This window comes from Macaca nemestrina, chromosome 6, assembly GCF_043159975.1.
Source record: "Macaca nemestrina isolate mMacNem1 chromosome 6, mMacNem.hap1, whole genome shotgun sequence".
NCBI lineage: Eukaryota > Metazoa > Chordata > Mammalia > Primates > Cercopithecidae > Macaca > Macaca nemestrina.
In genome coordinates this window covers 3,561,696-3,588,300 of record NC_092130.1, presented here as the reverse complement: position 1 = coordinate 3,588,300, position 26,605 = coordinate 3,561,696, and the positions used below count along the sequence as shown (strand labels likewise).

Sequence of the window (26,605 nt, the reverse complement as noted above, 5' to 3'; positions counted from 1 at the left end):
TGTTCCCCTGCTCAAGATCTTGCTTTGGCTCCCTATTGCCTCTTGAAGCAAGCTTAAATCCCCTGCTGGCATTCAAGGCCTGCCAAGAATGACATCCCCAACAGTGGCCCAGCACCACGCTCTCTGACTGTCCTATGAGCTCTCTGACCCTCTGGCTCCACTGGCTGCTATCTGCTGGACCTAGGGAGTTCCTGTCTCCAGTGTGTCCAGGTCCGACCCCACTCTCAAGCTCCTGTCCTGACCCAGACTTTTTGCAGGCCTCCTGCTCGGCCTCCACACTCCCCTCCCCTCCCTTCTGTAAAACTGCACCCTGCCCAGCCCCTGTCCCACAAGCTCTAGGTCTCTCCCCTCCCACCTCCTGCCTCCCTATCCTGTGCCCTTCTTGTTGGTGTCCCACTGAGATGCCCGTGGCCTCCATCTTATCCACCCTCCTCTAGGCCCAGGCCTAGGACCTCCCTGCCTGGGGTCCCCCTGCTGCCTGCTCCAACACCCGCTTTCATTCACTGTCCTTACCATTCCCTAGCTAGCCTTCCCCCAATATGTTTTTATTTTTTATTTTATTTTTTTGAGATGGAGTCTCCCTCTGCTGCCCAGGCTGGAGTGCAGAGGTGCGAACTCAGCTCACCACAACCTCCGCCTCCCGGGTTCAAGTGATTCTCCTGCCTCAGCCTCCCATGTAGCTGAGACTATAGGTGCGCACCACCACACTCAGTTAATTTTTGTATTTTTAGTAGAGATGGGGTTTCACTATGTTGGCCAGGCTGGTCTCGAACTCCTCACCTTGTGATCCACCTGCCTCAGGCTCCCAAAGTGTTGGGATTATAGGCATGAGCCACCCACCCGGCGTGTTTTTATTTTTTTAACACCATCCCCTGCATGGACTATGTGGACTATGGCTGCCTGCTGCCCATCAAATTGAGTCAGCATCTCAGTCTGGCATCCAAAGTCCATCTCTGGCCAGGCATGGTGGCTCATACCTATAATCCCAGCACTTTGGGCGGCCGAGGCGGGATGATCACTTGAGATCAGGAGTTTGAGACCAGCCTGGCCAACATGGTGAAACCCCGCCTCTATTAAAAATACAAAAATTAGCCAGGTGTGGTGGCGCATACCTGTAGTCTCAGCTACTTGGGAGGCTGAGGCAGGAGAATTGCTTGAACCTGGGAGGGGGAGGCTGCAGTGAGCTGAGATCACACCCAGCCTGGGCAACAAGAGTGAAACTCCATCTCAAAAACAAAAACAAAAACAAAAATAAAAACAAAACAAAGTCTACCTCCCAACTCCCTGCACTCATAGGCTCGGTCAGCCTGGGACACACCATGCATGTGCCTGCCTGCCACGCCATGCCATGCCACGCCATGCCACACCACGCCATGCCACACCACGTATGCCTGGGGGTGGGTGCCACAGTTACTGCCAACTTGTACTTCCCCAAAGCCTGTGGGACATAACTGGAAATGATGCTCAGGTGGGGCCAGGGCCCCCTTCCCGGTCTGGTCTCTGGCGACCACTCCTTCCTCACCCACTTCCCTTCTGGGGTACCCATGAGCTGCTGGCACCCAGTGCCTCTCTCCACTGGTGGTAAGTCCCAAGTTTACCAGCCACTGGACTCGGAGGTCACACATCTCCCAAGACTCCGGGGGCCGGGCTTGCCACTCTCATCCTCTCCATGACATCATTAGAAGACCTGGCCCTCTACCCAGTGTCCCTTCCACCCAGTGTCCTCTGGGAAGGTCCCAGGAGACACCGGTGGGAACAGACCCCAGGAAATGCTCTGGCTCCTGCCCCTGAGCGAGGAGCTTCCCTTTTTGACTTGGCCTCTAGGGAGCTCGGTCCACATGGGCCACATTCACAGGGGCTCTCGGAGGCGGGTCTCGACATAGCCCTGATTTCCACATCGGACACCTAGGAACGGTTGGGTCTTTGTGCTAAGCTACCTCGAGTCCCTTGTGTAAAAAAGTGCAGCATTAATCACAAAGGAAGTGATTATTCCCTAAGGAAAATCATATCTAAGGCACATCCTGGTCCCACCAGGAACACTACCTTGAGGGCATCCAAGATCCTGCCATCATAGTCGATCACCACTGTGTCTCCCTGCTCGCCCTTGAGGCCTGGGGCACCCTGAGGCAGGAAGAAGAGTAAGACTTTCAGGGAAGAGCTACGCTGGGGGGTGAAGTGGCAGCTGTCCCTGCGTCACACCCAGAGACAAAGCAATGGAAGAGCCTTGTCACCCAGGCCACACGCATGCCCCTCCCCAGTGTGGATCCCAGCGTGGGAGGGCAGGGGAGGCGGGCCCTGGGGCCTGCTGAGGGACCTGCTTCCACCTGGTCTGAGGGGCGGCTGGAATTGCCTTCGTGTGGGCGTTCAGGCCTGACCCGAGTCCTTGGGGGAAAATGGAAAGCCTGATTTTGATGTGACGCGCTTCAGATTTTTAAATGTTCGCAACACACAGAAAAGCCCCAAACCCTCCAAAACACAAAAACATGAGCAGGTCGGATCGGTCCCCTGTGCCTCCATTTCCCAGCCTCTGGCAGAGGCTGCACACACCGCGCACCCACACGCCTATTCCCGCCTGGTTACACGTGCACGTAAGCGTGCTCATGCCCATGCTGCACACCCAACGTGCACACTCAACGTGCACGCAAGGCTGCTGGCCAGCCCTCCCCTCGTGAGCCTCACTCCCCACCCAGGCTGCTCTTTGCTTGGGGTACGGTGAAGGGTGGGGAGCACTTTGGTTCAGGCCCGAGCCGATCCCTTGTGCAGGCTGGAGACCCCTGCCTGGGCCTCATTTGCCAGCCCTCCCCCGTCCCGTCACAGCCTGCCCAGAACAGCCTGGCTCACTGGCTGCCTAATCCAACCCTCTCCCGCTCCCCACCACCTGCACAGCCAGGCAGGGGCTCAGATCATTTTTTTTGGAGGAAGAAACCAGCCTCCCGGAGCACGAGGAGACAGAGCCGAGGCCAGGATCCTGGACGTCACCCTAAAGGTAAGGTATGTTGATAGGGGCTGGTCACAAAAGATCTGGGGCGGGCTGGGGCGCTGTGCTCCTGGTGGCAGGGACAAACCTCCCTGTGGGGTGGGGAAAAGGCAAGGCCCAGCCCGCTGCGGCAGGATCAGGCATAGGACAAACGGAGGACCTGTGTCTGAATATATAGAGAAAGGAATTTAGATGGGCACGCGCTCGAGGGGACTGAGAGAGATCTGGCTTCATAATAACGGGTCGGGCCTCTTATTCTTATACTTCCATATTTGAACATTTTACCCAAAAAAGGCACGTACTATAAATTTTCAAAAATCACAAATACATTGGTTTAAAAAGTAAAATCCTCCCAGTTCCTGTAGCTCCACTGCTCCTCTGGGGTCTCTGTGGGGACAGGGGCTTCTGAAGCTATGGGGCCCCTAGATCTCATCCCTGAGGCCTTGCCTGAGAGGCGGCAGCTTACCCGGGGCCCTGCAGCTCCGTCCGTGCCTCGGTGGCCAGGCTCCCCCTGTGGAGACACACGGTGCAGGTGTGAAGCCAAACCACGCCTCCCAGTCCCCTCTTCCCAGGAGGGCCCAGGTCCCAAGTGCTGGAGCCTTCGCAGCCGAATGTATGAGAGAGCACTCCAGGAATGGGGCTCCCGGAGGGGCCTGCGAGACCCTCCTCTGACATCACTTTGTATAGAGGTGGGGACGCTGGTGTCCCGGAGCTGGAGGCTGCATGGTGAGTTGGCCACAGAGCTGGGCACCAGTGGAGGCCTTGCCACTTGTCCAGATTCACCACTGCTGCCCCCACACCAGCTCCAACAGTGCTGAAGGAGACCCCTGGGCCAGGTCCTCCTGGGACTCCTCACTTAAAAGGGCCAATGAGAGCTGAGACCATGTCTCCCACTCTCGACTGGGGGAAGGTCTGAGCAGGGCCCACAGGTGCCAGAGCAGCAAGTTCTCACGTCACCTTTGGTCCTGGGGCACCACCCACGCCACTCTCGCCCTGAGGCCCCTCGCTCCCTGGCTCGCCCTGAAATAGAAACAGTTGCAGTGAAAGCACGTGTGAGCGGGCACGTGGCAGGTGCCTTGGGGCTGCCCCAAGCCTTGCGATTAGGCCTCCTGGCAAATTGTTACTGAGTCCATGGGGTGTGTGCACGGATGGACCTCAGGGCTCTCGCTAGCCCAGGGGACACAGGACCACGGCTGCCACCTTCTGGTGTGGGCCTTGGCACTTACTTGGGGCAGCTCAGGGGCTCAAGGGGCACTTTGGAGACTGGCTGGCCAGGATTTGGTGGCTGTTGTGAGGGGTTGGGGGAGTGAGGCGTGAGGATGACACCCAGTTCTTGGCTTGGGGACACGGCAGGAAGTGAGGCCCCTGAGATGGAAACGAGGGCTTGAGGGAGTCAGGGAGACACATGGACTGGGTGAGACGCTAGGCCTGTTGTGTGGTGGGGCCAGGGCCTTCCTCTGCCTCTCTCTGGCCTGCACCGGGCACTGGCCTAGGACCTCATGGTGCCAAAGGTCCAGGGTAGGGACTTCACCAGGCAGACGGGAACCATGGGAGGTGGGGGCAGGGGGCCATGAGGGGAGGGGCAGATACTCACCTTGGGCCCTGGTGGTCCAGGGAGCCCTGGTGGTCCAGGCTGGCTTGGTGTCCCATCGTCGCCCTGAGGAGAGGACACCTGGGGCTTGCCGGTCAGACCCTCGGGTGGCCAGTGGGCCCCTCCCTCCTCTGGGCTTCCCAGTATACCAGTCTGCTCCTGGCACCTGCACTGGCACACGGTACCAGGCAGCTCCTCCCCACCCTCCTTGCCCCTCCAGGGCAGAGGTGGGGTCAGATCCATCTCTCTGTGTCGCCTGACCCCACCAGCCCAGGGCTGGCATTTGCAGAGAGAACGGATAGGCAGATGATGAGGGTACATTCATCCATTCATTCCCCCTGTGGGCCAGGCAGCTGAGGTCCCTGCTCAGGTGGAGTCAGAGGAGGCCAAGGGAAAAGAAACGTTCAAATAAATACAAGGTTGGCTGGCACGGTGGCTCACGCCTTAACTCCAGCACTCTGGCGGGTCAAGGCGGGGAGACTGCTTGAGCCCAGGAGTTTGTGGCTGTAGTGCCCCATCATGGCACCTGTGAATAGCCACTGCACTCCAGCCCGGGCAACAGAGCAAGACTCCATCTCTACAAAAACCAGAAAATAAAAAATTAGCCAGGCATGGTGGCACACGCCTGTAGTCCCAACTATTTGAGAGGCTGAGGTGGGACAATTGCCTGAGGCTGCAGGGAGCTGTGATCATGCCATTGCATCACAGCTTGGGTGACAGAGTGAAATCCTATCATATATATACACACACACACACACATACACACACACACATGCAAATAAATTCTAGGCACCATGTCAGGAAGTGGAGTAGTGTTGAGAAGAGAGGAGGATGGCAAGGCGGAGAGGGACTGCAGGGGGAGCTTGTTGCAGCAGGTGGCCAGGGAAGGTCTCCTAGAAGATGGGAGAGTTTTTTTTTTTTTTTTTTTTTTTGTAAGATGGAGTCTCGCTCTGTTGCCCAGGCTGGAGTACAGTGGCACAATCTCGGCTCACTGCGAGTTCTGCCTCCTGGGTTCACGCCATTCTCCTGTCTCGGCCTCCCGAGTAGCTGGGACTACAGGCACTGGCCACCACGCCCGGCTGGTTTTTTGTATTTTTAGTAGAGATGGGGTTTCACCATGTTAGCCAGGATGGTCTCGATCTCCTGACCTCGTGATCTGCCCGGCTCGGCCTCCCAAAGTGCTGGGATTATAGGCATGAGCCACCGTGCCTGGCCTGATTTTTTGGTTTTTGAGACAGGGTCTTGCTCTGTTATCCAGGCTGGAGTGCAGTGGCACAATCCATAGCTTACTACAGCCTCGACCTACCAGGCTTAAGCAATCCTCCCACCTCAGCCTTCGAAGTAGCTGGGACAACAGATGCATGCCACTGCAGCTGACTAGTTTGTCTGATTTTTAGTAGAGATGAGGTCTTGGTGTATTGTCCAGGGTGGTCTTTTTTTGTTTTTTTGAGACGAGTCTCACTCTGTCACCCAGCAGGTTGGAGTGCGGTGGTACAATCTTGGGTCACTGCAACCTTCGCTTCCTGGGTTCAACTGATTCTCCAGCCTTAGCCTCCAGAGTAGCTGGGACTACAGCTGCCTGTGACCACGCCTGGCTGATTTATTTTTGGATTTTTAGTAGAGATGGAGTTTTGCCATGTTGGCCAGGCTGGTCTTGAAGTCCTGATCTCAAGTGATCCTTCTGTCTTGGCCCCCTAAAGTGCTGGGATTGCAGGTATGAGCCAGTGCGCCTGCTGGCCTTGGGGGAGGGTTTTGCTGAGACCTGAATGAGGTGAAGGAGGAGGCTGGCCCAGGAGAAGAGGCTGGAGAGGATAACACTCATTCAGTGGTTTTAAGCTTGAGCTCACATCAGTGGCACCAGGGGCTGGTCAAACCGACTCTGGCCCCATCCCAGAGTCTCTGATTCAGTGGGTCTGGGGTGGGTCCCAGGGCCACACTTTGAGAACTAGTGTGCCCGGCCCTGAAGTGGGCATGAATTTGATGTGTTTGAGGAAGGGAAAGAATGAGTAAGTGAATAAATGAATGAATAAAATAAATTCTGGCCTCACGGAGAGCGAGGACAGGGCAGCCACCCGCAGTGAGGGCTCAGGTCTGGGGAAGACAGGGCCACTTTCCCCGTGGGTTGGCTCCCACCCCACCCCATCCTGTCCCCATCCCCATCCCCATCCCCATTCCATCCCAGCCCTTGCCCTTCTCTCCAGCCACTTCCCAACACTGACCCGGATGCTCCTCCATCGGCCCCTCTCACCTTCTTTCCGGGTACTCCAGGCTCACCCTGGGGGAGGCAATGGGGGGTTCAAGAGCAAGGTGAGAGCCGCAGGAGTGTGGCCCAGACCCCAGCCTCTTGTTCCTCGGGTAGAAGCGGCACTGATGACCCGTGCCCCGGGCCAGCCCAGAGACCCCTGAGTGCTTCAGAGAGCTGGGGCGGACAGTCTTGAATTCCACTTCTGAGCCACTCACTCCCAAGCTCAGCGACCCTGGCAAGGCACTGTTCTTCAAAGTGGGGAGGTGACTCCTGCCGTCTCAGAGGGTTTTGGAGGACGAGGCACTGGCTGAGCAGCTTTCCCATCCTTCCTCCTCAGGCCAGAGGCTCCGTCTCCATCAGGGAGGACCAGAGCCCTCCTCCCCACTCACATCCTCCCCAAAGAGGGCAAAAATGAAAGAGCTGACATCTGCAGAGGGCTGGACACGCTAACACGTGGAAAACTATGTCCACATGAAAACCTGCACATGGATGCTGACATCAGCTTTACTCCAAATTGCCAAAACCTGGAAGCAGCCAACATGTCCTTCAGTAGGTGAGTGCATAAATAAATAAACTGTGGCTTATCATTAAATAAATAATAAACCCAGACATGGACTATCAGACAGTGCTAAAAAGGAATGAGCTGTCAAGCCATGAGAAGACATGGATGAAAGGTCAATGTGTATTACTAAGTAAAACAGGCCAATCAAAAAGGCCACACACAGTCTGATTCCAGCTAGATGACACTCTGGGAAAGGCAAAACTATGGAGACAGTGAAAAGAGATCAGTGGCCGAGCACGGTGGCTCACACCTGTAATCCCAGCACTTTGGGAGGCTGAGGTGGGTGGATCACCTGAGGTCAGAAGTTCAAGGCCAGCCTGACCAACATGGTGGAACCCCATCTCTGCTGAAAATACAAAATTAGCCAGGTGTGGAGGGGCGCGCCTGTAATCCCAGCTACTTGAGAGGCTGAGGCAGGAGAACTGCTTGAAACCAGGAGGCAGAGGTTGCAGTGAGCCGAGATTGTGCCATTGCACTCCGGCCTGGGCAACAAGAGTGAGACTTCAACTCAAAAAAAAAAAAAAAAAAAAAAAAATAAAAAAATAAAATAAAAGGATCAGTGGTGCTGGGGCTAGGGAGAATGAGAGATGAACAGGCAGAGAACAGAGAATGTTTAGGGCAGGGTAAATACTCCATGACACCACAGTGGTGGATACTTGTCAACACACATTTGTCCAAATCCGGAGAGTACCCCAGCAAGAGTGAACCCTAATGTGAACAATGGCATCTGGGTGATGTTGATCTGTCCATGCAGGCAAATCATCTCTAACAACTCTAACAAGTGGGGGTACTCATAGCTGGGGAGCGGGGGCATGGGCCAGGGCAGGGGGATATGGAAACTCTGTACTTTGTTTAGTTCTGTTGTGAAACAAAAACTGTTCTAAAAACAAAATCTATTTGGGCCAGGTGCGGTAGCTCACACCTGTGATCCCAGCACTTTGGGAGGCCAAGGTGGGCGGATAACCTGAGGTCAGGAGTTTGAGACTAGCCTGGCCAACATGGTGAAACCCCGCCACTCCTAAAAATATAAAAAATAATCATGGTGTGGTGGCGCACACCTGTAGACCCAGCTAGCTACTCAGGAGGCTGAGGCAGGAGAATTGTTTGAACCCAGAAGGTGGAGGTTGCAGTGAGCTGTGATCGTGCCACTGCACTCCAGCCTGGATGACAGTGAGGCTCTGCCTCAAAATAATAAAAAAATTTAAAAAAAGGGAAAATTTATTTGAAACCAAAAAGCTAATGTGTTTTATGATTCAACTCTCGCAACTCAGTGTGAAAAAGGCAGGAAAGGTTTACTGTGCCTCCAGTTAATGGATGAGTAAACTGAGGCCCAGAGAGGTGCAGTAACTCTCCATGGTCTGGGAGTTTGGTCTCCTGACCCTACTGCCTTGGCTTCACTGGGGATGGGGGGAAGAGAAAGGAGGTGGCGGTGGGTGAGTCCATCCCGCCAGATCCGGGGAGGGGCATGGGGAATGAGGAACACTCACCTTGGGCCCTGGGGGTCCCTGCGGGCCCTGGAACAAGAGAAGAGAAGGTGTTAAATGTCATACTGGAGGCTGATCCTGGGCCTGTCCTTCTTAGCATCCTGGCTTTATAAAAGGTGACACCCATCCCAGAGACCAGGAGGCAGGGCTGCCGTCAGAAGCAGGCTGGAGCTGCCCGCCCTAGGCCTGATTCCTCAAGCCTGGGACAGCTTCTGCATTAGGGCTCAGGCGGTGGCAAGTGGACCACAGCCTCCACACAGGAATGTGGAGCTGCTGGAATTCCCTCCGACTGGTGTCTCGCCTGGCCATTTCCCCAGGGTGGGTGGACGGGCAGGTGCACAGGGGTGCACACACATGCAGACATGTACATGCAGAGGCGTGCACACACACACACGGGCGCGTGACCCTGCTGTCAGCGTGTGTGGGAAAAGGGCTTCCAGGTCTGGGAACCACAGTCCTGCCAGCCCAGGCCTCTGGAATGCCCTGGATACTGACCATCTCGCCGTCTTGTCCAGGCTCTCCTTTGGGGCCCTGCGGAAGTGTGAGGGGACAGCAGTGAGGGATGCAGGTCGTCACACTGAACTGAGCCCAAATCTCAGGCCAGACCCTGGGCTGGGGCTCTAAGTACATTGTCTCATTTCATCCTCGCCAAACCTGAAGAGCGAGTATCACTGTCCCCACTCCACAGAAGAGAACGTTAGGCTGGGGAAGCCACTGGCCTGGCGTGACAAGTAGTGGATGAGCCAACTGAGCAGCTGTCCTGGGGGAAACTGGTGGCAGTTTGGTGGGGGATCCATCTGACTGGGGGGGGACCCTGGTGGCAGTCTGGTGGTGGTGTGGCCTCCACACTGGAGGGAAGGACAGGCTGGGGTTTCTGGGTGAGGGAAAGGGTAGTAGGATGGGGCCTGGCCTCCAGGCTTTGGAGACGCTTGGGAGGAAAGCTGAGGCTGAGATATTATATTGGGGAGCGCGAGGGGAGGGGCTGATAAAGGTCTGCAGAGACAGTGCCCCCAGGAGGGTCTTAGGCTCAGGGTTGAGTCAGGATTGGGACTGGTATTGCAACTAAGGTCAACTTAGGGTGTCTGGGTCTATCTGAGGTTAGAGTTGGTTTGGTCAGCGTCAGAGTCTGGAAGGGTCAGAGTTAGGGTCTGAATTGGGGGTGTAGACCAGGATTTGGGAATGAGTTTGAGGTCAAGGTCTTGATTGGGATCAGAGACCCAGTTAGTGTTAGATTTAAGGTTCGAATGGGATAAGGGTCTGGGTTGAGGTTAGGGTTGGGTTTGGGTCTGGGGTCAGGGTCAGGGTCAGGATCTGAATTGGGGTTGGATCTTGGTTGGAGTTAAGTTTGGGCCCAGGTTCAGTGTGTGGATTGGGGTTAAGGCTGGCGTGGGGTCTGCACTAGAGATGGGGATGGGGATGGGGCTGGCTCTGGAATCCGGATTTGGGGTTTTGGTCAAGTTCTGGGTGGCCAAACTCCAGGCCCTCTCTTACCACTGGGCCTTGTGCTCCCCTGGGGCCATCTTTCCCGGTGTCGCCAGGAGGGCCCCGGGCCCCAGGAGGTCCAGGGGGCCCCGGAGGCCCAGCAGCTCCATCTTGTCCTTGGTCTCCCTGAAATAGATGGGGCTTGGCATGACTCTGAGCGGGAGGGGGTCCAGCCTCCAGAGAGAAACCCTCAGATGGGCAGCCCCATGCCATCCCCTTTCCCAGCCCTTGGGGCAGGCTCAAAGGGGAGGGCTTTGTGACTGGGCCTCTTGCCACTTACTGGGGACTGCACGACCGAACAGATCCCCATACTTTGGTGTCAGAGGCCCTACGGGACCTTTTACATGCCAAGGAATGTGCCAGCTCTTCAGCACCTGAAGCCCAGATCCAGTGTTTAGGAGAGAGATGGCACGTGCTGCATGTGGGGGGAAACACGTGTGTCCAGCTGCCCCTTCCTCTCTCTAGAGTGGGGCCTGAGTATCTCCTGAAGGACTTTCCTGGAGGACCTTTTTTTTTTTTTTTTCTGGTCAACTCTCGCTTCATTTGAAGTACGGAGGTGCACTCTTGGGCATTTATCCTTGTTCACAGCTGCTTGGTTAGTAACAGCCCCAAACTGGAAACCAATCCAAAAGTCCTTCAGTAGGTGGAAGGTTAAGGAGCTGGGGTACATCCACGTCATGGAACACAACTCAGCAATCAACCCAGAGGAACAGGCCACGACACATGCAACACCTCAGATGCATCTCAGAAGAATTACGCTGAGTGAAACAGTCCATCTCAAAAGCTTAATACGGTGTGGTTGTATCTATGTAACACTCTTGAAATGGCAACGTTATAGAGATGGAGAACCCATACTGGTTGCCAGGCATTAGGGATGGGGGGATGAAGGTGATTGTAACTACAAAAGAACAGCATGAGGGACCTTTGTGTGCTTTACACAGATCTACAAGTGTGTTAAAATTGCACAGAACTAAACACGCAAACAAGTGTGTGTACAGCTGGGGGCATCTGAATAAGGTTGGTGGATTGTATCAATGCCAATTTCCTGTTGTGAGATTGTACTCAGAGATGCAAGATGTCACCACTGGGGGAGACTGGATGAAGGGTACACAGATGTTATTTACTACAATTACATGTAAATCTACAATTATCTCAAAATAAAAGTTAAAAAAAAATGATGATGAAGGGCCACACAGTTTCTCTCATGCAGCACTAAATCCCCAACTTTAGAACTTGATGTTAGCACTGGGTCAGACCTCAGGCAGCCAGAGCCCCACCTCATAGCCCAACCCGAGAGGAAGGAAGACCACTGTGACTGGCACCTACCCACTGCCCCAGCAGGGCCCACCCTGCACTGGCACAGGGTGGAGCCACAGGAATGGAGTACACCCACGTCATGGTGCCAGTGGCCCTCAACCTTCTTGTAACAAAGAAAGGAAGACATAGCACTGAGCTAGCAAGGATATCCTGAAGATGATTTTTTTTTTTTTTTGAGACAGAGTCTCTAGCTCTGTTGCCCAGGCTGGAGTGCAGTGGCACAATCTTGGCTCACTGCAACCTCCACCTCCCAGGTTCAAGCGATTCTCCTGCCTCAGCTTCCCGAGTAGGTGGGATTACTATTATTATTATTATTTGTATTTTTAGTTCAGACGGAGTTTCACCATGTTGGCCAGGCTGGTTTCGAACTCCTAACCTGAAGTGATCTGCCCGCCTTGGCCTCCCAAAGTGCTGGGATTATAGGCATGAGCCACCACACCTGGCCGAACATGATCTTATTCAACCTTTGCGATGAGTTGGCCAGGGCACTGTTATTGTCCCACTTTACAGATGGAATGGCTGGGGTTGGGGGTCAGAGGGTCAGTTGCCCAGGGTTACAGAGCTAGGGAAGGCAGAGCCTCCTCTCACTGCCAAGGCAAGAGGTCCCTTTGAGACACTTCTTTTCATCCACAGATGTTCCCTGATCTGAAATAGTTCACCTCTCTAGCAAACTGCACTTAACACAAATTCACTTGCTTTCCCAATTAAAAAAATCAGCAGAAGTTCTCAACACCCGCCACTCAGGTCTTCCTCTTGGTCTGGCATGGCCAGGGTCCTGATCAAAATGTTACAGCTCCAGACAAAAGGGAAGAAAACTGACAGCTTGGTTAGGTCACCAGGCATGGGTGGTGATGGTGACAGGTAATTCCTGTTTTAATTTGCACTGAATCAGGAAGAATTTGAAGACACCCCTTTAGCTCCCTGCTGTTCCTTTTATAAAGGCCCTCAGGCTGGGAACTACTGGCCTGGACTCTACTTATTAAGACAGAAAATGGGCCTGACACTGGAGCCGGTCCTGGGAGAGATTCTTAGGCTCTTTCCCGGCCAGCCCGCCTGCTCCTCCCTCAGGGTAGGATGGCTGAGGTCTAACCCTGCAAACGTGGGGTGAGTTGGGGGTAACACAGCAAGTCATCAGGCCCAGGCCCCCACTCAGGCAGTCTACCTTGAGGATCCGGCGATTGTACAGGTGATGGTCTCTACTCATAAAGCCCGGATTGAGCCGTGGGAAAACCATCTAGTCAGCAGACAGGTCGTGTGGTCAGAAAGGCAGGAAGGTGATTTGAAAAACCACAAGGCTTTTTGAAACCTGGAGGCAAAGCCACTTCACCAAGCCCAGAGAAAGGCGAGTAGGTGATCAGTGTGCAGACTCCTTCTCCAGGGAGGGCCGCTCACCAGTGGAATGCCCACCAGCATCCACGTCACCTGCGGCCACGGGAGGGGCTCCCGGCCTGGCTGCCGACAACCACCCAAGACAGCCTAACCCTAACTCAGGGGCCATGAGAGAGAATGGCAATTGGAGTCTTAAGCCACTATTTAAAAATTTTTTTTGGAGACAGTCTCGCTCTGTCGCCCAGGCTGGAGCGCTCTGGTGCCACCTCGTCTCACTGCAACCTCTGCCTCCCAGGTTCAAACCATTCCCTTGCCTCAGCCTCCCAAGTAGCTGGGACCACAGGCGCCTACCTCCACACCCTGCTAATTTTTGTATTTTTACTAGAGACAGGGTTTCACCATGTTGGTTAGGCTGGTCCCGAACTCCTGACCTCAAGTGATCCACCTGCCTCGACCTCCCAAAGTGCTAGGATTACAGGCACGAGCCACTGTGCCCGGCCATTAAGCCACTAAACTGTGTGTGTGTGTGTGTGTGTGTGTGTGTGTGTGTGTGTGTGTGTGTGTTGGGGGGTGATGTTCCCGATGACTGGGACACTGGGAACACAGGGAAGGTATCCATGAAGAGGGCTGGGGGCTTGGGAGGAGATCCCCTCTTCCATGACCTCTGGGCCTCAGGACTTCTAGTCTGTTGAGGAGAGGGCATCCGCTTTGGATTATCAGCTCCACACACCCACCAGGAAGCAAGCAGAAGGATTTTTCTCAGCAGCTAAAACTCAGCATGAGACCCTTTCTTTGACTGCAGAGCAATCTCACCAGCTTTATGTGGCTGGCACAGAGCAGCTGTGTCTGTGGGGCTTGGCCTGGCCAGCCCCCTTCCTTGCTCCTGCTCACAGCTCAGGGCTGCAGAGGTACGGCGCAGGCGCCGGGCCAGCCCTGACCACAAGCTGCAGCCCCGCTCTACACTGCCGCTCCCACTACCTTTTAACTGCCACGACAAGCTCTTGGGGTGGGGGCTGTCCTCCCGTTCACAGTTGAAGAAACGGAGTCTCAGGGAGCAAAGTGACTTGATCAGGGTCACTCAGCTGGCAGGTGGCAGAGCTGAGCTTTGAGCTCAGTTCTGCTGACCCCAGAGCCTTCCCTCTTTTTGGGGTGCCAGCTGTCCTCAGTCTCCAGTCTGGGTCACGTGCCAGCCCCACTGTCCGGCATCCACAGTGGTAAGTATGGAGACCTGGACATCTTCCAGAGACACCCACCCGTGCAAGAGGTGGCAGCCCCACAACCCAGGTCCCTGGGGGCTTCCACCAGTGCTATGGGTGGGGAAGGGGCCTCTTGGCCTTTCTGTGATGAGCTGCAGGGAGCCAGGACCCAGAAGCAGCGCCAGTTATGCCTAATTATTAAGTCAAACAAACCATATGGGCAGTGAGGGAGGTCATGCCTGGTTCTTACCCGGGGGCCAAAGTCTCCTGGTGCACCCTAGGAACAAAAGACATGGAGAGGTATCACCACTGCTTTCATCATTTCTTCCCATTTCCCATCCAGCATCTGTGCCCAGTGCTTCATAGACATGGTATGACTTAATTCTAACAAAAATAGCAGGCAGGCTCTATTTTTATTTCCATTTCCAATGAGGAAGCAAACACAGTGAGGCCACTTAACCTGCTCAAGGTCACACAGCTAGTGGATCCAGGGCTTGAAGGCAGGTGTTCCCTTATCTCAGGGCAGCCCCAGCCATTCGAGGCCCCGGATATTGTGGAGCAGAGACAGCCCCTCCCACTGTGTCCTCTGGAAGGGATGCTAATGAGTAAATGCTGCTTTACACCACCAAGTTTTGGGGCAGTGCATTAAGCAGCAATAGACACCAAGACACCAGTTCTCTCTGGTTTCACAGCCCTGATGGAATCACTTCTATGACGTGGTGGCATCAGCCAAGGCCAGCGGGAAGGTAATCAGGCCACCCACCAACTGCACTAGTCTCTCATCATTGGCAAGACCATTGAGACCATGACCTCATGCAATCCCTCCTGTGACTCGGTGAGATTGGTCTTCATTTACAGATGGGGAAACTGAGGCCCACAGAGCCCGGCAACTTGGCCAAAGCCACACAGTTGGTGGTGGAGCCGGAATGCAAAGCCGAGGTTCTGAACACCAGCTCCCAGGCCTCCCCACGGCTCCCTCAGCCCTGGTGGTTGGGTGGGAACCCTGCCTGCCCTGGCCTGAGCCGCTGAGTCACACACAGCAGGGCCCATCTGCAGCTCTCACCTCCCGTTTCCAAACTCCGCGTCGGGGGTGGACGTGGTCCAGCTGTGGGAGCACCCAGCTGGCCCTGGCACATCTAGGCCTGCTCTGACCCCTCCCCTGATTTTACCGTGGGTAACACAGATCTCTTCTGTCCCCTTCTGAAGCACTTGGTCCCTGGTTTCTAGGGGGCTTTAGTGCCTGATGCCAGGGAAGCCTTCCTCCCAGGGGGCCGCCGAGAGAGCTCTCTGCCATGTCTTCCTGAGGGGTGCCCTCCCCACAGAGAATACCATTAACAGTCACGGTTCAATCCCCCAGCCCTCCTGGCACCCCCCCTTCACCAAGAAGTCCTTTGGACACTCGTCATTCTGGGAACACTGGGCCTCCGAGTTTGGTTATGCTTTGGTCCCAGGAGAACTCAGACTCAACTCTCCGTATTGTCAAGTGTAAGCCTTGTAACCCTTTTAGAAGGTAGGCACGGTGATTCCCACTCTACAGATGGGGAAACTGAGGCTCTAGGAGGGGCTGTGAGGTGCTCGAGGGCACCCTGGAACGGGGTTCGGAGGGAGGTTTCTGGGATTCTTCGCATCTGCACAGCCTCTGGTTTCACTTACCTTTTCCCCTTTCGGGCCTGGAAGTCCCTGGAGAAGGAAAGTGGAGAAAGAACAGGCCTGAGTGAGGGGCCTAGGCTGGCTCCCCTTCTGGCTTCCCTGTACCTCTGAGGGCAGAAGGGCCCGTGATGCTGAGCAGAACTTTGGGCGGCTGAGTGGAAAATTACACATGAGCTGTCAGCATCAGTGACAGCTGCCCTGGCTGGCCCAAGGAAGCTCCACACCTCAGTCCTCAGCATGAGGGATATGGGGGACTTGGGGGTGACCAGCAAGGGCCCACTGGCATCCTCATAGCAGAGAAAGGGGCACATGCACTGGTCACTCCTCCCAGAGAGCGCACACAGTCCCCCACTGCTCAGCTCCCACCCTGTTGCTGTCAGTGGGAGGCCACTGCCCCCAAGCCATCTTTCTGGAATCTGAGAAGCAGGCAGTAGAGAGATGCTCTCTCCAGAGGCATTTTCTTCTTTTTTCTTTCTTATTTCTTCAAAAAAAAAAAAAAAAAAAGCATTCTCTTCTTTAATGGTAGCAGCTCCTTGGAGTATGGGCTCCATCTGTCCATCCCTGTATGAGTAATCCATCCATCCATCCATCCATCCACCCATCCATCCATCCACCCACCCATCCACCCATCCACTCACCAATCCATTTATCCATCCATCCACCCATTCCCCCACCAGTCCATCCATCCATCCATCCATCCATCCATCCATCCATCCATCCATCCATCCATCCATCCCTCCATCCACCCACCCACCCATCCATCCATCCATCCATCCATCCATCCATCCATCCATCCATCCATCCATCTACCCACCCACCCATCCATCCATCCACCCATCCATCCATCCACCCACCCATCCACCCATCCACTCACCAATCCATTCATCCATCCACCCATCTATCCATCCACCCATCCACCCACCAATCCATTCATCCATCCATCCACCCATTCCCCCACCAATCCATCCATCCACCCATCCACCCACCAATCCACTCACCCATCCATCCATCCATCCACCCATCTACCCATCCACCCACCCATCCACCCATCCACTCACCCATCCATCCATCCATCCACCCATCCATCCATCCACCCACCCATCCACCCATCCACTCACCAATCCATTCATCCATCCACCCATCCATCCATCCACCCATCCACTCACCAATCTATTCATCCATCCACCCATCCATCCACCCATCCACTCACCAATCCATTCATCCATCCACCCATCCATCCATCCACCCATCCACTCACCAATCTATTCATCCATCCACCCATCCATCCACCCATCCACTCACCAATCCATTCATCCATCCACCCATCCATCCATCCACCCATTCACCCACCCACCTACCCATCCACCCATTTATCCACTATCCATCCAACCACCCACCAATCCATCCATCCATCCATCCATCCACCCACCCACCCACCCATTCATCCACTATCCATTCAACCACCCACCAATCCATCCATCCATCCATCCATCCACCCACCAATCCATCCATCCATCCATCCACCCATCCACCCACCCACCCACGTACCCATCCACCCACCCACCTACCCATCCACCCATTCATCCACTATCCATCCAACCACCCACCAATCCATCCATCCATCTATCCAGTCATCATCCATCCATCTATGCATCTATCTACACATCTACCCACCCGCCCATCCATCCATCCACCTCAAATTACTTATTTATTGTGCTCATGTCTCCCTGCATGTTTCTGCTGAGGACTGCCTGTGACCACAGGGTCCTGGCCCAGATGTTGAGAACTCAGCTTGATGCCCACCAGGGCAGTCTTGAGAATGTAGCGAGGACACTGTGCCTGTGTCTGCTGCGAGGGGCTCGCATGCTTTGAGGGCTGACTAGACCCCAGGGACTGTGCTGCCCACAGTTCTCCATAGGTCTGCAGCATCCCTAGGAGAGGAGGGGTACGTGTGCCCACTTGACAGACAAGAAACCTCAGGCTTGGGAGGTGAGGAGGCCTCCCCTGGTCACCGTCAGCAGGTAGTGGAGCTAGATTTGAACTCAAGTCTGACACCCAAAGGCTTCTCTCTCTGCTGAACCAAGTTCCAGTGGCTGCTTCCCTCCAGTGCCTGGTGGTCACTCCCAGCCCCACAGTGGCAGCCCCAGCCCAAGACACCCTGGAATTGCCCTGTCATCACTTACAGGCTTGCCATCCAAACCCAGGGGTCCCTGGAAAACAAGAGAGAGAACACAGGTTACACACGGGGATGGCACTTCCTCCACGTCTTATGACCCAGGTGCATTATTCAGCGACGAGAAAACAAAGCCTATGGGAGCCCAGGTCTGGGTTCAGTCCATGCGGCCTGGGGCCGAGGGAGGGGAAGGCATCTGTGTGTGGTCTGCTGCCCGGAATCCCTCCTCTGACAAGAGAGCCCAGTTCTTCTCTAAAGACCACCCCCCATCTCAACCCATGGGGTCTGGGTGGGCTGCTGGGGTGGGCACGTGACCACATTCCCTCCGCCAGGGTGACGGGGTCAGTGACGAGCCTGGGATCCAAGGCGAGCCATGAGCATCCTGCCTGGGACTTAATGGTGGGGCTTTAGGGGAAAAGGGCTCTTTTCTTCTGATGGGGCTAAGCCTGGAGCTCCCAGGGACCACCACACGGCTTGAGAATAAGCCAACAGGGAGGAAAGCAGAGCTGAGAGACAGAGAGAAAGACAGGGTCGAGGGCCTGAAGCTGAAACTGCCCCTGTACACACCAGTTTGAGAGCTAATCAATACTTTTGTTTTGCCTTCATTAATTCAGCTTGAATTGAGTTCCTGTCATTTGTGACTGGCAGTCTTGAAGGCTCTTTGAACTTCCCACATTGCTGCAGCCTTTGCAGACAAAATAAAGCCAGAGAAAAGCCAAATCACCAGGGTGGGTCCAGACAGTGGGGGCACTCAGTGACCTCCAGGCCCCCTGCAGAGTCTGCAGAGGACCAGCTGCACAACAGCCCGTGCCGGACACCCCTGCCCCTGTCCACCTACCACCCACTTAACAAAGCCTCGCCCAGCTCCCTTTTGTGTGGGAGTGGGGAGGAATCCAGCTGGCAGGGACTCTGGGACCAGGGATGCCTGGTCTCTGTCAGCCCCCTCTTCCTTCTCACCACAGTCCCCTCACCCCCACATACACTTCACTGTTGGCTGCAGCAACGACGCACACAGCTCCACACTTCTGAACCTTTGCACACACAGCCATCCTTCCCTTCTTTGTCCATCTTCAGCTCAGTTACCTCCTCTTCCAGGAAGGCTTCTAGGGTTTTCTCCTTCCCAGAGTCAGGCCATCTGTCCCTGTTCCCACCACATATATTCTGTCACATGTGACATGACCTATTGTTAATGTGGGGTCTACACAATTCTTCCTCTGTACAGTCAGGAAAAGGGTCTAATCCCTGTGCCTCTGTTATTGGATGGGGCCTGGCAGGCAGCATGTGCCCGGGAAAACGTGCAAAGTCAAACCAAGGAAGTACGGCAAGAATGATAATGCCGCAAATGCATGCACTGCGTAGCAGAAAGGGGAGGAGAGGTGGAGGCTCTGCCAACCCCTAGCCGGGAAGACGCATTGTGGGGACAGTAACGTTGGGGTATTTGGACCTAACAAGTGTGTGTGTGAGGGTGGGGGAGGGCACCGTAGGCAAGAGAGCAGCCTGGCCAAAGCGGGATGGGGGACCCTGTAGGCGGTGGAGGAGCAGAGGGGCTCTCGTCGGCCCCTGACCTGTGGCCCCTGCTCAGTTTGTCCCTGCCTCTCTGGACTTCCACTGGCTGAGGACGGACTCCCGGGCCCAGCATCAGGGTCCTCTGTGGCTAAGGCCAGCTTCAGCCATCTGGTCACTCTGTGCTCCTGTCTGTCCCCGAGCTCTCTGGCTTCCTTTCCGTCTTTATCCCTCGGCTCTCTGTTCCCTTTGCCTGGAGTGCCTTCCCCGCGTCTGCACCTGGCAGCAGGCAGCTCATCCCCCGGGACAGCCTCCTGCTCTGGGAAGACTTTCCTGGTCTCTGGTTTTGGACACAGCTGGGAGCTGGCCCCGTGCCTGCCAGGTAGGAGGTAAGCTGCTGGCTTCTCTGGCTCAACCTCCAGACAGCCTCGTGTGGAGATGGCCCATCTGCCCATTCCCAGATGGTGTGAGTGGCCACTCCATGTGGGGCTCGCGGCCAGGGCCTTGCTGGCAGTAGGAAACTAGGCAGTTCTTAAAAATTGGTGTCTAAGTGCTTCTGGCCACCAGTCTCATGGTCACCGAGGGTTTGGCCATCAGAGTGATGGCCTGGAGTCCCAGGGGAGTCCCAGGGGAGAGGGAGTGGGGGCATTCCAAAGTCTTGGGGGCTCAGGCCCTGGGGGCCCCAGGTCAGGGCCTCAGCCCCCATCACAGGCGTAGTTCTACTCCTTGCCATGAGCCTCCCAGGAGCTGCCCTAGCTGGACAGTGTCCTCTTGCCAGTTTCCAGCTGTCCTGATCCCAGGGTCCACACCCCCAGGCCTTCTGCCCTCGGTAGTACACTAAATTGGGCCCTGCCCCTTGTCCCCCTATCCCCTGACCCAGGCCCTGCCGGGTGTCCTCAGGGTCACGTCCCACTACGCATCCCCACCCTGGACTTCTCCCCTGGGCCCGACCCCACACACGTGGGCGCCAGTCCTTCCTGGGTCTCTTCAAGGAGCTCTTCATGGCCCCCACTCGGTCTCAATCACACAGCAACCCGGTAAGGTAGGTGTCCTCATCCCCCTCTTACAGAGAAGGAAACTGAGGCCCAGTGAGGGGAAGACCTTGCCTAGGGCCATGCAGCTAGAAAGGGTCTGGGCCCTGGGTCTCCATCCTGTCTGCACTGCAGGCCCCTGCCGCGGTCCTGTCTGGCCTCCCGGCCACTCTCTCCTGCTCCAGGCCTTGCATACCTCTGTGAAATCCTCCCTGCTCCCACGGTCCCCTGGATGTGAAGCATGCACAACCACAGGGCTCTGCCTTTCTAGAAGTGCCCGTGGAAGGGAGCCCAGGCTGTCCCCTTGGCCTCAACCCCAGAGGGAGCATCTCAGTGCTGCCAGCTGTTTCTGGAAGTGTCCACCGACTGGACCTTATTATGGCCGCAGGCCTCCTGCCTCCTGAGCTGGACGCTGCCCTCTGCCAACCTAGGACTGTTCCTGGGGGTCACTGATGGTGCAGCCTTGGTCCCCAAGGCTTCTTTCTGATGTGTGAGAAGCCCCGTCTGTGACAGAAAACCAATTTTCACATCAAAGGCCCTGCCTGTATGTGTGATCAGAGCCCTGGGAGTTTTTATGGGTGAATTCAGTTTCTAGCTTCCCAATAGAGGCAGAGCAATGGGTGTTCGCAGTGCTCTTGGGAGCCCCCACCGAGGACTGAAGGGAAGCCAATTCCAATTCCCGGAAGCCGAGCCGGTGCCTGCAGCGGCACCAAAGCTCCCTGTGCGAGAACTGACAGAGCAGACCGGGCTGGGCCAGCTCCCGGGACAGAGCCGACCCACAGCCAGGATGACACGTGGGCAACAAAGCCGCCCCCAGGCTCCCGAGCTCTCTGTGAGGGGCAGTGGCTGACCTTGGAGAAGCTGCTGGGTGGGTGCGGTCACTGAAGAAGGGACTCTGAGGTAGGCAGGGAAGGAGCAGCCTGGCTTTGGAGTCAGATGCACCTGCCTGGCTTGGGGATGTGATTCTCACCTCCCCTCCCGTCCTGGGGAAGTGGGGCCTGCCCTCTGGGCCGGGGCACCCTGGGCTGTGAACCTCCAGGGGATGGACCCTGTCCGCAGTTACCCTACAGAATGCCTTTCCCAAACTGGTGCCCCACAGCACACTGCCCTGCAGGCTTGCCTGGAGACAGGGATTCCATGGCTGAGTAAGTTTGAGAAACACTGGGTTACACTCTTCGGAACAGGTTTCTTTCCCGAAGGGCTGTCGGAGCCGTCATTTTACTTTGCTGGTCTTTAAAAGGACAGTGCTCCTTCCACCCCCGAAATGGGCTCAGTGGACTCAGCCTTAATGGACTCAGTGCCTGGCTGAGCCACAGCAAAGCAACTGAGGCGTGAGGCTGTACAGACCATCCACAAACCAGGTGTTTCTACTGGTGCAGCGGGGGCCGAGCCCGGCTCTGGGTGCTCTAGAGAGGAGAACAAGCGCCTCAGGGAAGGGCCTGGGCTGGTCTGAATGGAGCCACGGAACGCGTGGGGTGAGGGGCGTGGTCAGGCTGGACAAAGGCATGGCAGGGCAAGTGTCCAAGTATCCAAGCCCAAGGCAAGTCCTTCTGAGCAGAATGAGGGCATTTCTGAGCAGCTGGGTAGTCTGGAAGGGCAGAGCACCAGACTGGGCAGGGGCGTGCCTTGGGTGGTGGGGGGGGGGGGGTCTCTCCTATCCAGGCAGCCCTCCCCTGCCCCAGACAATAGGGCACCAGTCATCAGCTGCCCTGTTCCTCTCCCAGCATCTCTTACAGAAGGAGTGGGAAAGAAAGTAGCTTGGGGAGGTTTACCAGCAGCTCACGGAGCAAAGGCCAGGGCTCAGCCTTGCAGGGCCCGGTTCAAATCCCTCTTCCGAGCCTCAGGTTCCTCATCTATGGATGTCACCACACTGTGCCTGGAGATGCTCATGACCGTCCAGCTCGCTCTCCTGCCTGATCAAAGCCCTTGAATCCACCAGAGGTTTTCAACGCCTTCTGCCCTCCGAGAAACCCCACAGCTGTTCACAAGCCTTGGTTCTGCTTTAAATCACTCTTTCCCCGTGGAGATCAGCTGGGCTCCGGGATGTTTCCGGATGTGTGAGAAACAAACAAAGCTCTGGGCTGCACGTGAGCAGGAGGCCAGGCAGCCAGCTGGCCTGGGACCCCAGGTGGGCAGCCCTCCCCCGGCCCTGGTGCTGCCTCGGTCCCTTGCCTTGCTCAGGGACCGGAATGTCCCCGAGCCTCAGTTTCCTCATTTGTGAAATGCAGGTCATGCCATTCTCCTCTCAAACAACAAGTTCAAGTTGGGTCCCAGGTCAGTGGCCTCTGTTTCCCAGACCAATGCAAGACGCGAGGCCCCACAGGCAAGCAGACACTGGATTAGGGTTTGCCCTGGCCCTGGGGGGCAGTGCTGGGAGTGACCCGTGTGTGGCCTTCCAAGAGGCTGGCAGCAGGACCCTGGACGGTGCCGCCGGCTCTGCCATCTGTGAATTTGAGGCTTTGCTCTCTCCCTCCCTCGGCCTGTTGAGTATTTCCTGAGCCAGGTTCACAGAGCCATCTTTTGAGGCATATTAACAAGTGTTGAAACCATCCCTGTAAACTTTATACAATTAATTAGGGAAGAAGGGAGGGGGAGGAACAAAAACCACGCTTGGCGGGCCATTCAGCATCATCATGAGATCAGCACGCTCCCGACCCCTTCCTCGGAACTGGTTTCCGGCTGCCTCAGAATCGCAGGTTCTCTTACAGGGTCATGGTTCCCCTGAACCGCTCTGTAGATGGCAATTTGAATGTGAAAAATGACCCTTTCCCTTTGAGATATTCTTTCAGAGCCTGCACACCAGTGAAACTACAAAGTCAGCCGGTCTGAAGGATCCCATGGGAGCTGATTCACCGAGGAGTGCAGTCTCTACATCCTGCTGATTTCAGCCCCCTGCCCTGGGGTCTCCTCCATCTCCTTGCTGGGTGCCCTGCAATCATTAAACCCTGTCTCTGCAGCAAACCCTGCTGTCTCAGTATAATTGGCCTGGTACTAACGCAGCGGGCATTTGAACCTGGTGGTCCTACAACCGTGTGGCTGAAGAGGGGAGGTTTCCTGGTGAAGTACATTTGGGATGTGGGGATGGTGGCTCCATCCCTGGAGTGTCTTGGAAAAGCCTGCGCTGACCCTCTTGCTCTATGTCAGGGAAAGGTCCAGCGCTGGCCCTGTCCTCCTGACTCTGGCCCAGCCCCCACAAAGATCGGCTCCAGCATCTGCTGAACTGAACCAAATGAATAAACTGGCGGCGTTTAGAGGCAGACAGGAGTAAACGATCAAATCGGCCAGAGCTGGGTGCCTGTCTTGCTTTCTGGCTGTAATTAATGCTGACGGCTCCTGTCAGGGAATGGAGCCCTCAAAATGCACCAGGACGAGGCCCCTGGAAGAAGGGCTTACCAGGATTATCAGGCCAGGGCCTAGTAATTATGCCCCAGATGTTGACAATTCATCAAATTACAAGGCTGGTGGGGCCTGAGGTCCCAGCTTGGGAAGTGCACATTCCTACGTGAAGGTTCCCTGAGCCTCCTCCCAGCTCTCATTAGAGCCGGCTGGTGGATGAGGGGTGGGTGGGCAGCCCCCCTCAGGGCGGGTCAGCACCATATGGTCCTGATTTCTCAGCCTAGGCTCTTTGTACACATATGAGCTGCAGCAAGACTGTCCGGGGCTTAGCAATTTCCCAAACTCAAATTCTTTGTGCTAGGGAAAGCAAGGAAAGACCCTCACAGTTAGGTTCAGCCGTTGCTGGTGCCCTGAGGGCGGCACAATGTTCCTCCTGGAGCGCTTCCTCCTGGGACCTAGGGCATTTTGTAGAGTGGGCTCTGTAGTGACCTCTGCACCTCAAGTGAGCAAACTGTAGGAGCTTCAGCTGGGTGGGGTCCCAAGAGCTTGCACCAAGGTCAGAGACTTGCCCCTCATGTGCTCCTTGGCCCTGCTGGGGCTGCCTCCCTCTGTGCTGCTCATCTGTGACGTGAGGGGCTGGAACTGGGCAATGTCTTTGCTGGAACCAGGTTTTATTTGATCCGTGCAGTTAAAAGAACCCAGACTGGGCATAATGGCTCAGGCCTGTAATCCCCGCACTTTGGAAGGTCAAGGTAGGAGAATCGCTTGGGTTCAGGAGTTTAAGACCAGCCTGGGCAACATAGTGAGACCCCATCTCTAAAAAAAAAAAAAAGAAAAGAAAAAAGAAAAAGAAGTTGGGTGTAGTTCCAGCTACTCAGGAGGCTGAGGCAGGAGGATTGCTTAAACCCTGGAGGTTGAGGCTGCAGTGAGCTATGATGGCACCACTACACTGCAGCCTGGGTGACAGAGCGAGACTTTGTCTCAAACAAAAAAACAAAGAACCCCAAACCAAATGAATTAGTCACAACATTTAAAACTTGCAACCTTTTACATAAACGTCCAGAGTTTGGGCTTTTCTTGAAAAGCTGGGAGATCTCGTAGACCCTGGCCCACAGGCTCCACCCTTCCCTGTGGTCTCACACCTAACCGGCTGCCCATGGCGAGGTGACTCGCCAGCTCTGCAGGGCATCTGATCTGTAACCCTTGGCCTAGAAAGTCTCCCAGGGCCCTCTCACCTCTACGATGCTGAGACTGTGAAAGCAGCTGGCTTCTGTTTTGGGGAGAGGGCCTGCTCGGTGATGTCCGAGTGTGCTGGAAGTAATTACACGTATGTCCATGTCACACACCATGGCTAGCAGAGGCGGTGTTTACAGCACTGTGCCCTTGAACCGATCCCAAAATACCTGCTGAAATGGCACATTTGCCCGTGACTGGTGGGGAGAGACATGATTACCCCGTCAGGTATCAGAAAATACTGTTCCTCATCAGGGTGGCAGCGAGGAAAAAGCTTGGCTCCCATAGGGTGAGGGAGGATGGAGGATGGGACCGGCGGGCAGGGATGTGTCTGACTCAGCTGCCCGGGCCACCAGCTCAGGTACAGCGGGCTGTTCTGGTGGAAGGAAGTCTGGGGGACACACCATCAACCCATTTTGGTGCCAGCTATGGATGGGGTGGAAATCTGGAGTAAGAGCAGCAGCTGACTGGAAGCATGACTGTCACAGAAGGGTGACCGCTACTGCGTGGCCGAACTCTGTGAGGCGGTCTAGAGGGAGCCAGTGTGACCAGGACAGCTCGCAGCACACACCGAGGCTGCAGTCACTCTGCCTCGCCTGTGGCCCTGGACCACGCCCAGGCCGAGCTCTGCCCTCCCGCCCCACCCTTGCCTGCCCGGGCCTCTCTCATGGGTGGTTTCCCAGCCTCCCTGAGAGCCGCTCCCTAGGCTGTGGGGTGGGCCTTCCTTGGTTTCCACAGACAATTGTCACCCACTGGTAAAGAACTGGTTGAAACCCTTAAAAATGCAAAGGTTTTTATAGAATTTGGATTTCCAGCTTCTCTGGAAATGCTGGAAGATGTGGTAGTGGTGACTGCATGGGCGGAACCGCACCCCGATGGTGACTGCGTGGGCGGAACCGCACCCCGATGGTGACTGCGTGGGCGGAACCGCACCCCGATGGTGACTGCGTGGGCGGAACCGCACCCTGATGGTGACTGCGTGGGCGGAACTGCACCCCGATGGGGCAGGTGCCCTTGATCCAGGCCCTGCCATTTTCTCTGCTCTCCTGCACCCAACCAGCCTCACCTATTTTCTCACTTGCCGGCCGCTGCAAGTGTCTATGAGCCCATGAGCCTGCAATTCTAGCTCAGGTCCGTCTCTCCAGTCCTCCCACCCCGCTGGGCCAGCCTCTGCCAGCCTCCCTGCCTCCTGCCCCACATACCCATCCTTCCTGCACAGTGAAGGAGGAGGGCACATCCTGACGACGATGTCCTGCCCCGTAGACCCTGGAGTGAGCTGCTGAATTTCCCTGGAGCCCGTGTCCTCCTCTGGAAACGGAGTGTGCTGTGGAAGGAATGGCTCCCTGGACCTGGGCTCACGGCGGGCAGCAGAGGGAGGCTGGGTTGATGAGAGTAGCTGCGACGCGCTGGGCCAGCCCTGGGACAAATGAAGCCAGGGGACGGCGTGGAGCTGAAGCGATGTGGGCCCTTCCCTCCCTATCTAGATGTCACTGGCC

At 55.8% G+C, this 26,605-nt stretch overlaps 1 protein-coding gene across 1 annotated transcript in view; it reads right to left on the bottom strand.

Annotated features, from left to right (window-relative positions):
• The window catches only part of LOC105484024 (collagen type XXIII alpha 1 chain), a 365,477-nt gene that overhangs the window by 15,735 nt on the left and 323,137 nt on the right, over nucleotides 1–26,605 (bottom strand). The window contains exons 6-16 of the mRNA XM_011745185.3: nucleotides 18,017–18,043; nucleotides 15,837–15,863; nucleotides 14,434–14,460; nucleotides 10,351–10,467; nucleotides 9,355–9,390; nucleotides 8,863–8,889; nucleotides 6,817–6,843; nucleotides 4,572–4,634; nucleotides 3,935–3,997; nucleotides 3,444–3,488; nucleotides 2,044–2,121 (exon numbers count right to left, since the gene is read on the bottom strand). Of these exons, the coding sequence (XP_011743487.2) occupies nucleotides 2,044–2,121; nucleotides 3,444–3,488; nucleotides 3,935–3,997; nucleotides 4,572–4,634; nucleotides 6,817–6,843; nucleotides 8,863–8,889; nucleotides 9,355–9,390; nucleotides 10,351–10,467; nucleotides 14,434–14,460; nucleotides 15,837–15,863; nucleotides 18,017–18,043 (537 nt within the window). The remainder of the gene's footprint in view (nucleotides 1–2,043; nucleotides 2,122–3,443; nucleotides 3,489–3,934; nucleotides 3,998–4,571; nucleotides 4,635–6,816; nucleotides 6,844–8,862; nucleotides 8,890–9,354; nucleotides 9,391–10,350; nucleotides 10,468–14,433; nucleotides 14,461–15,836; nucleotides 15,864–18,016; nucleotides 18,044–26,605) is intronic.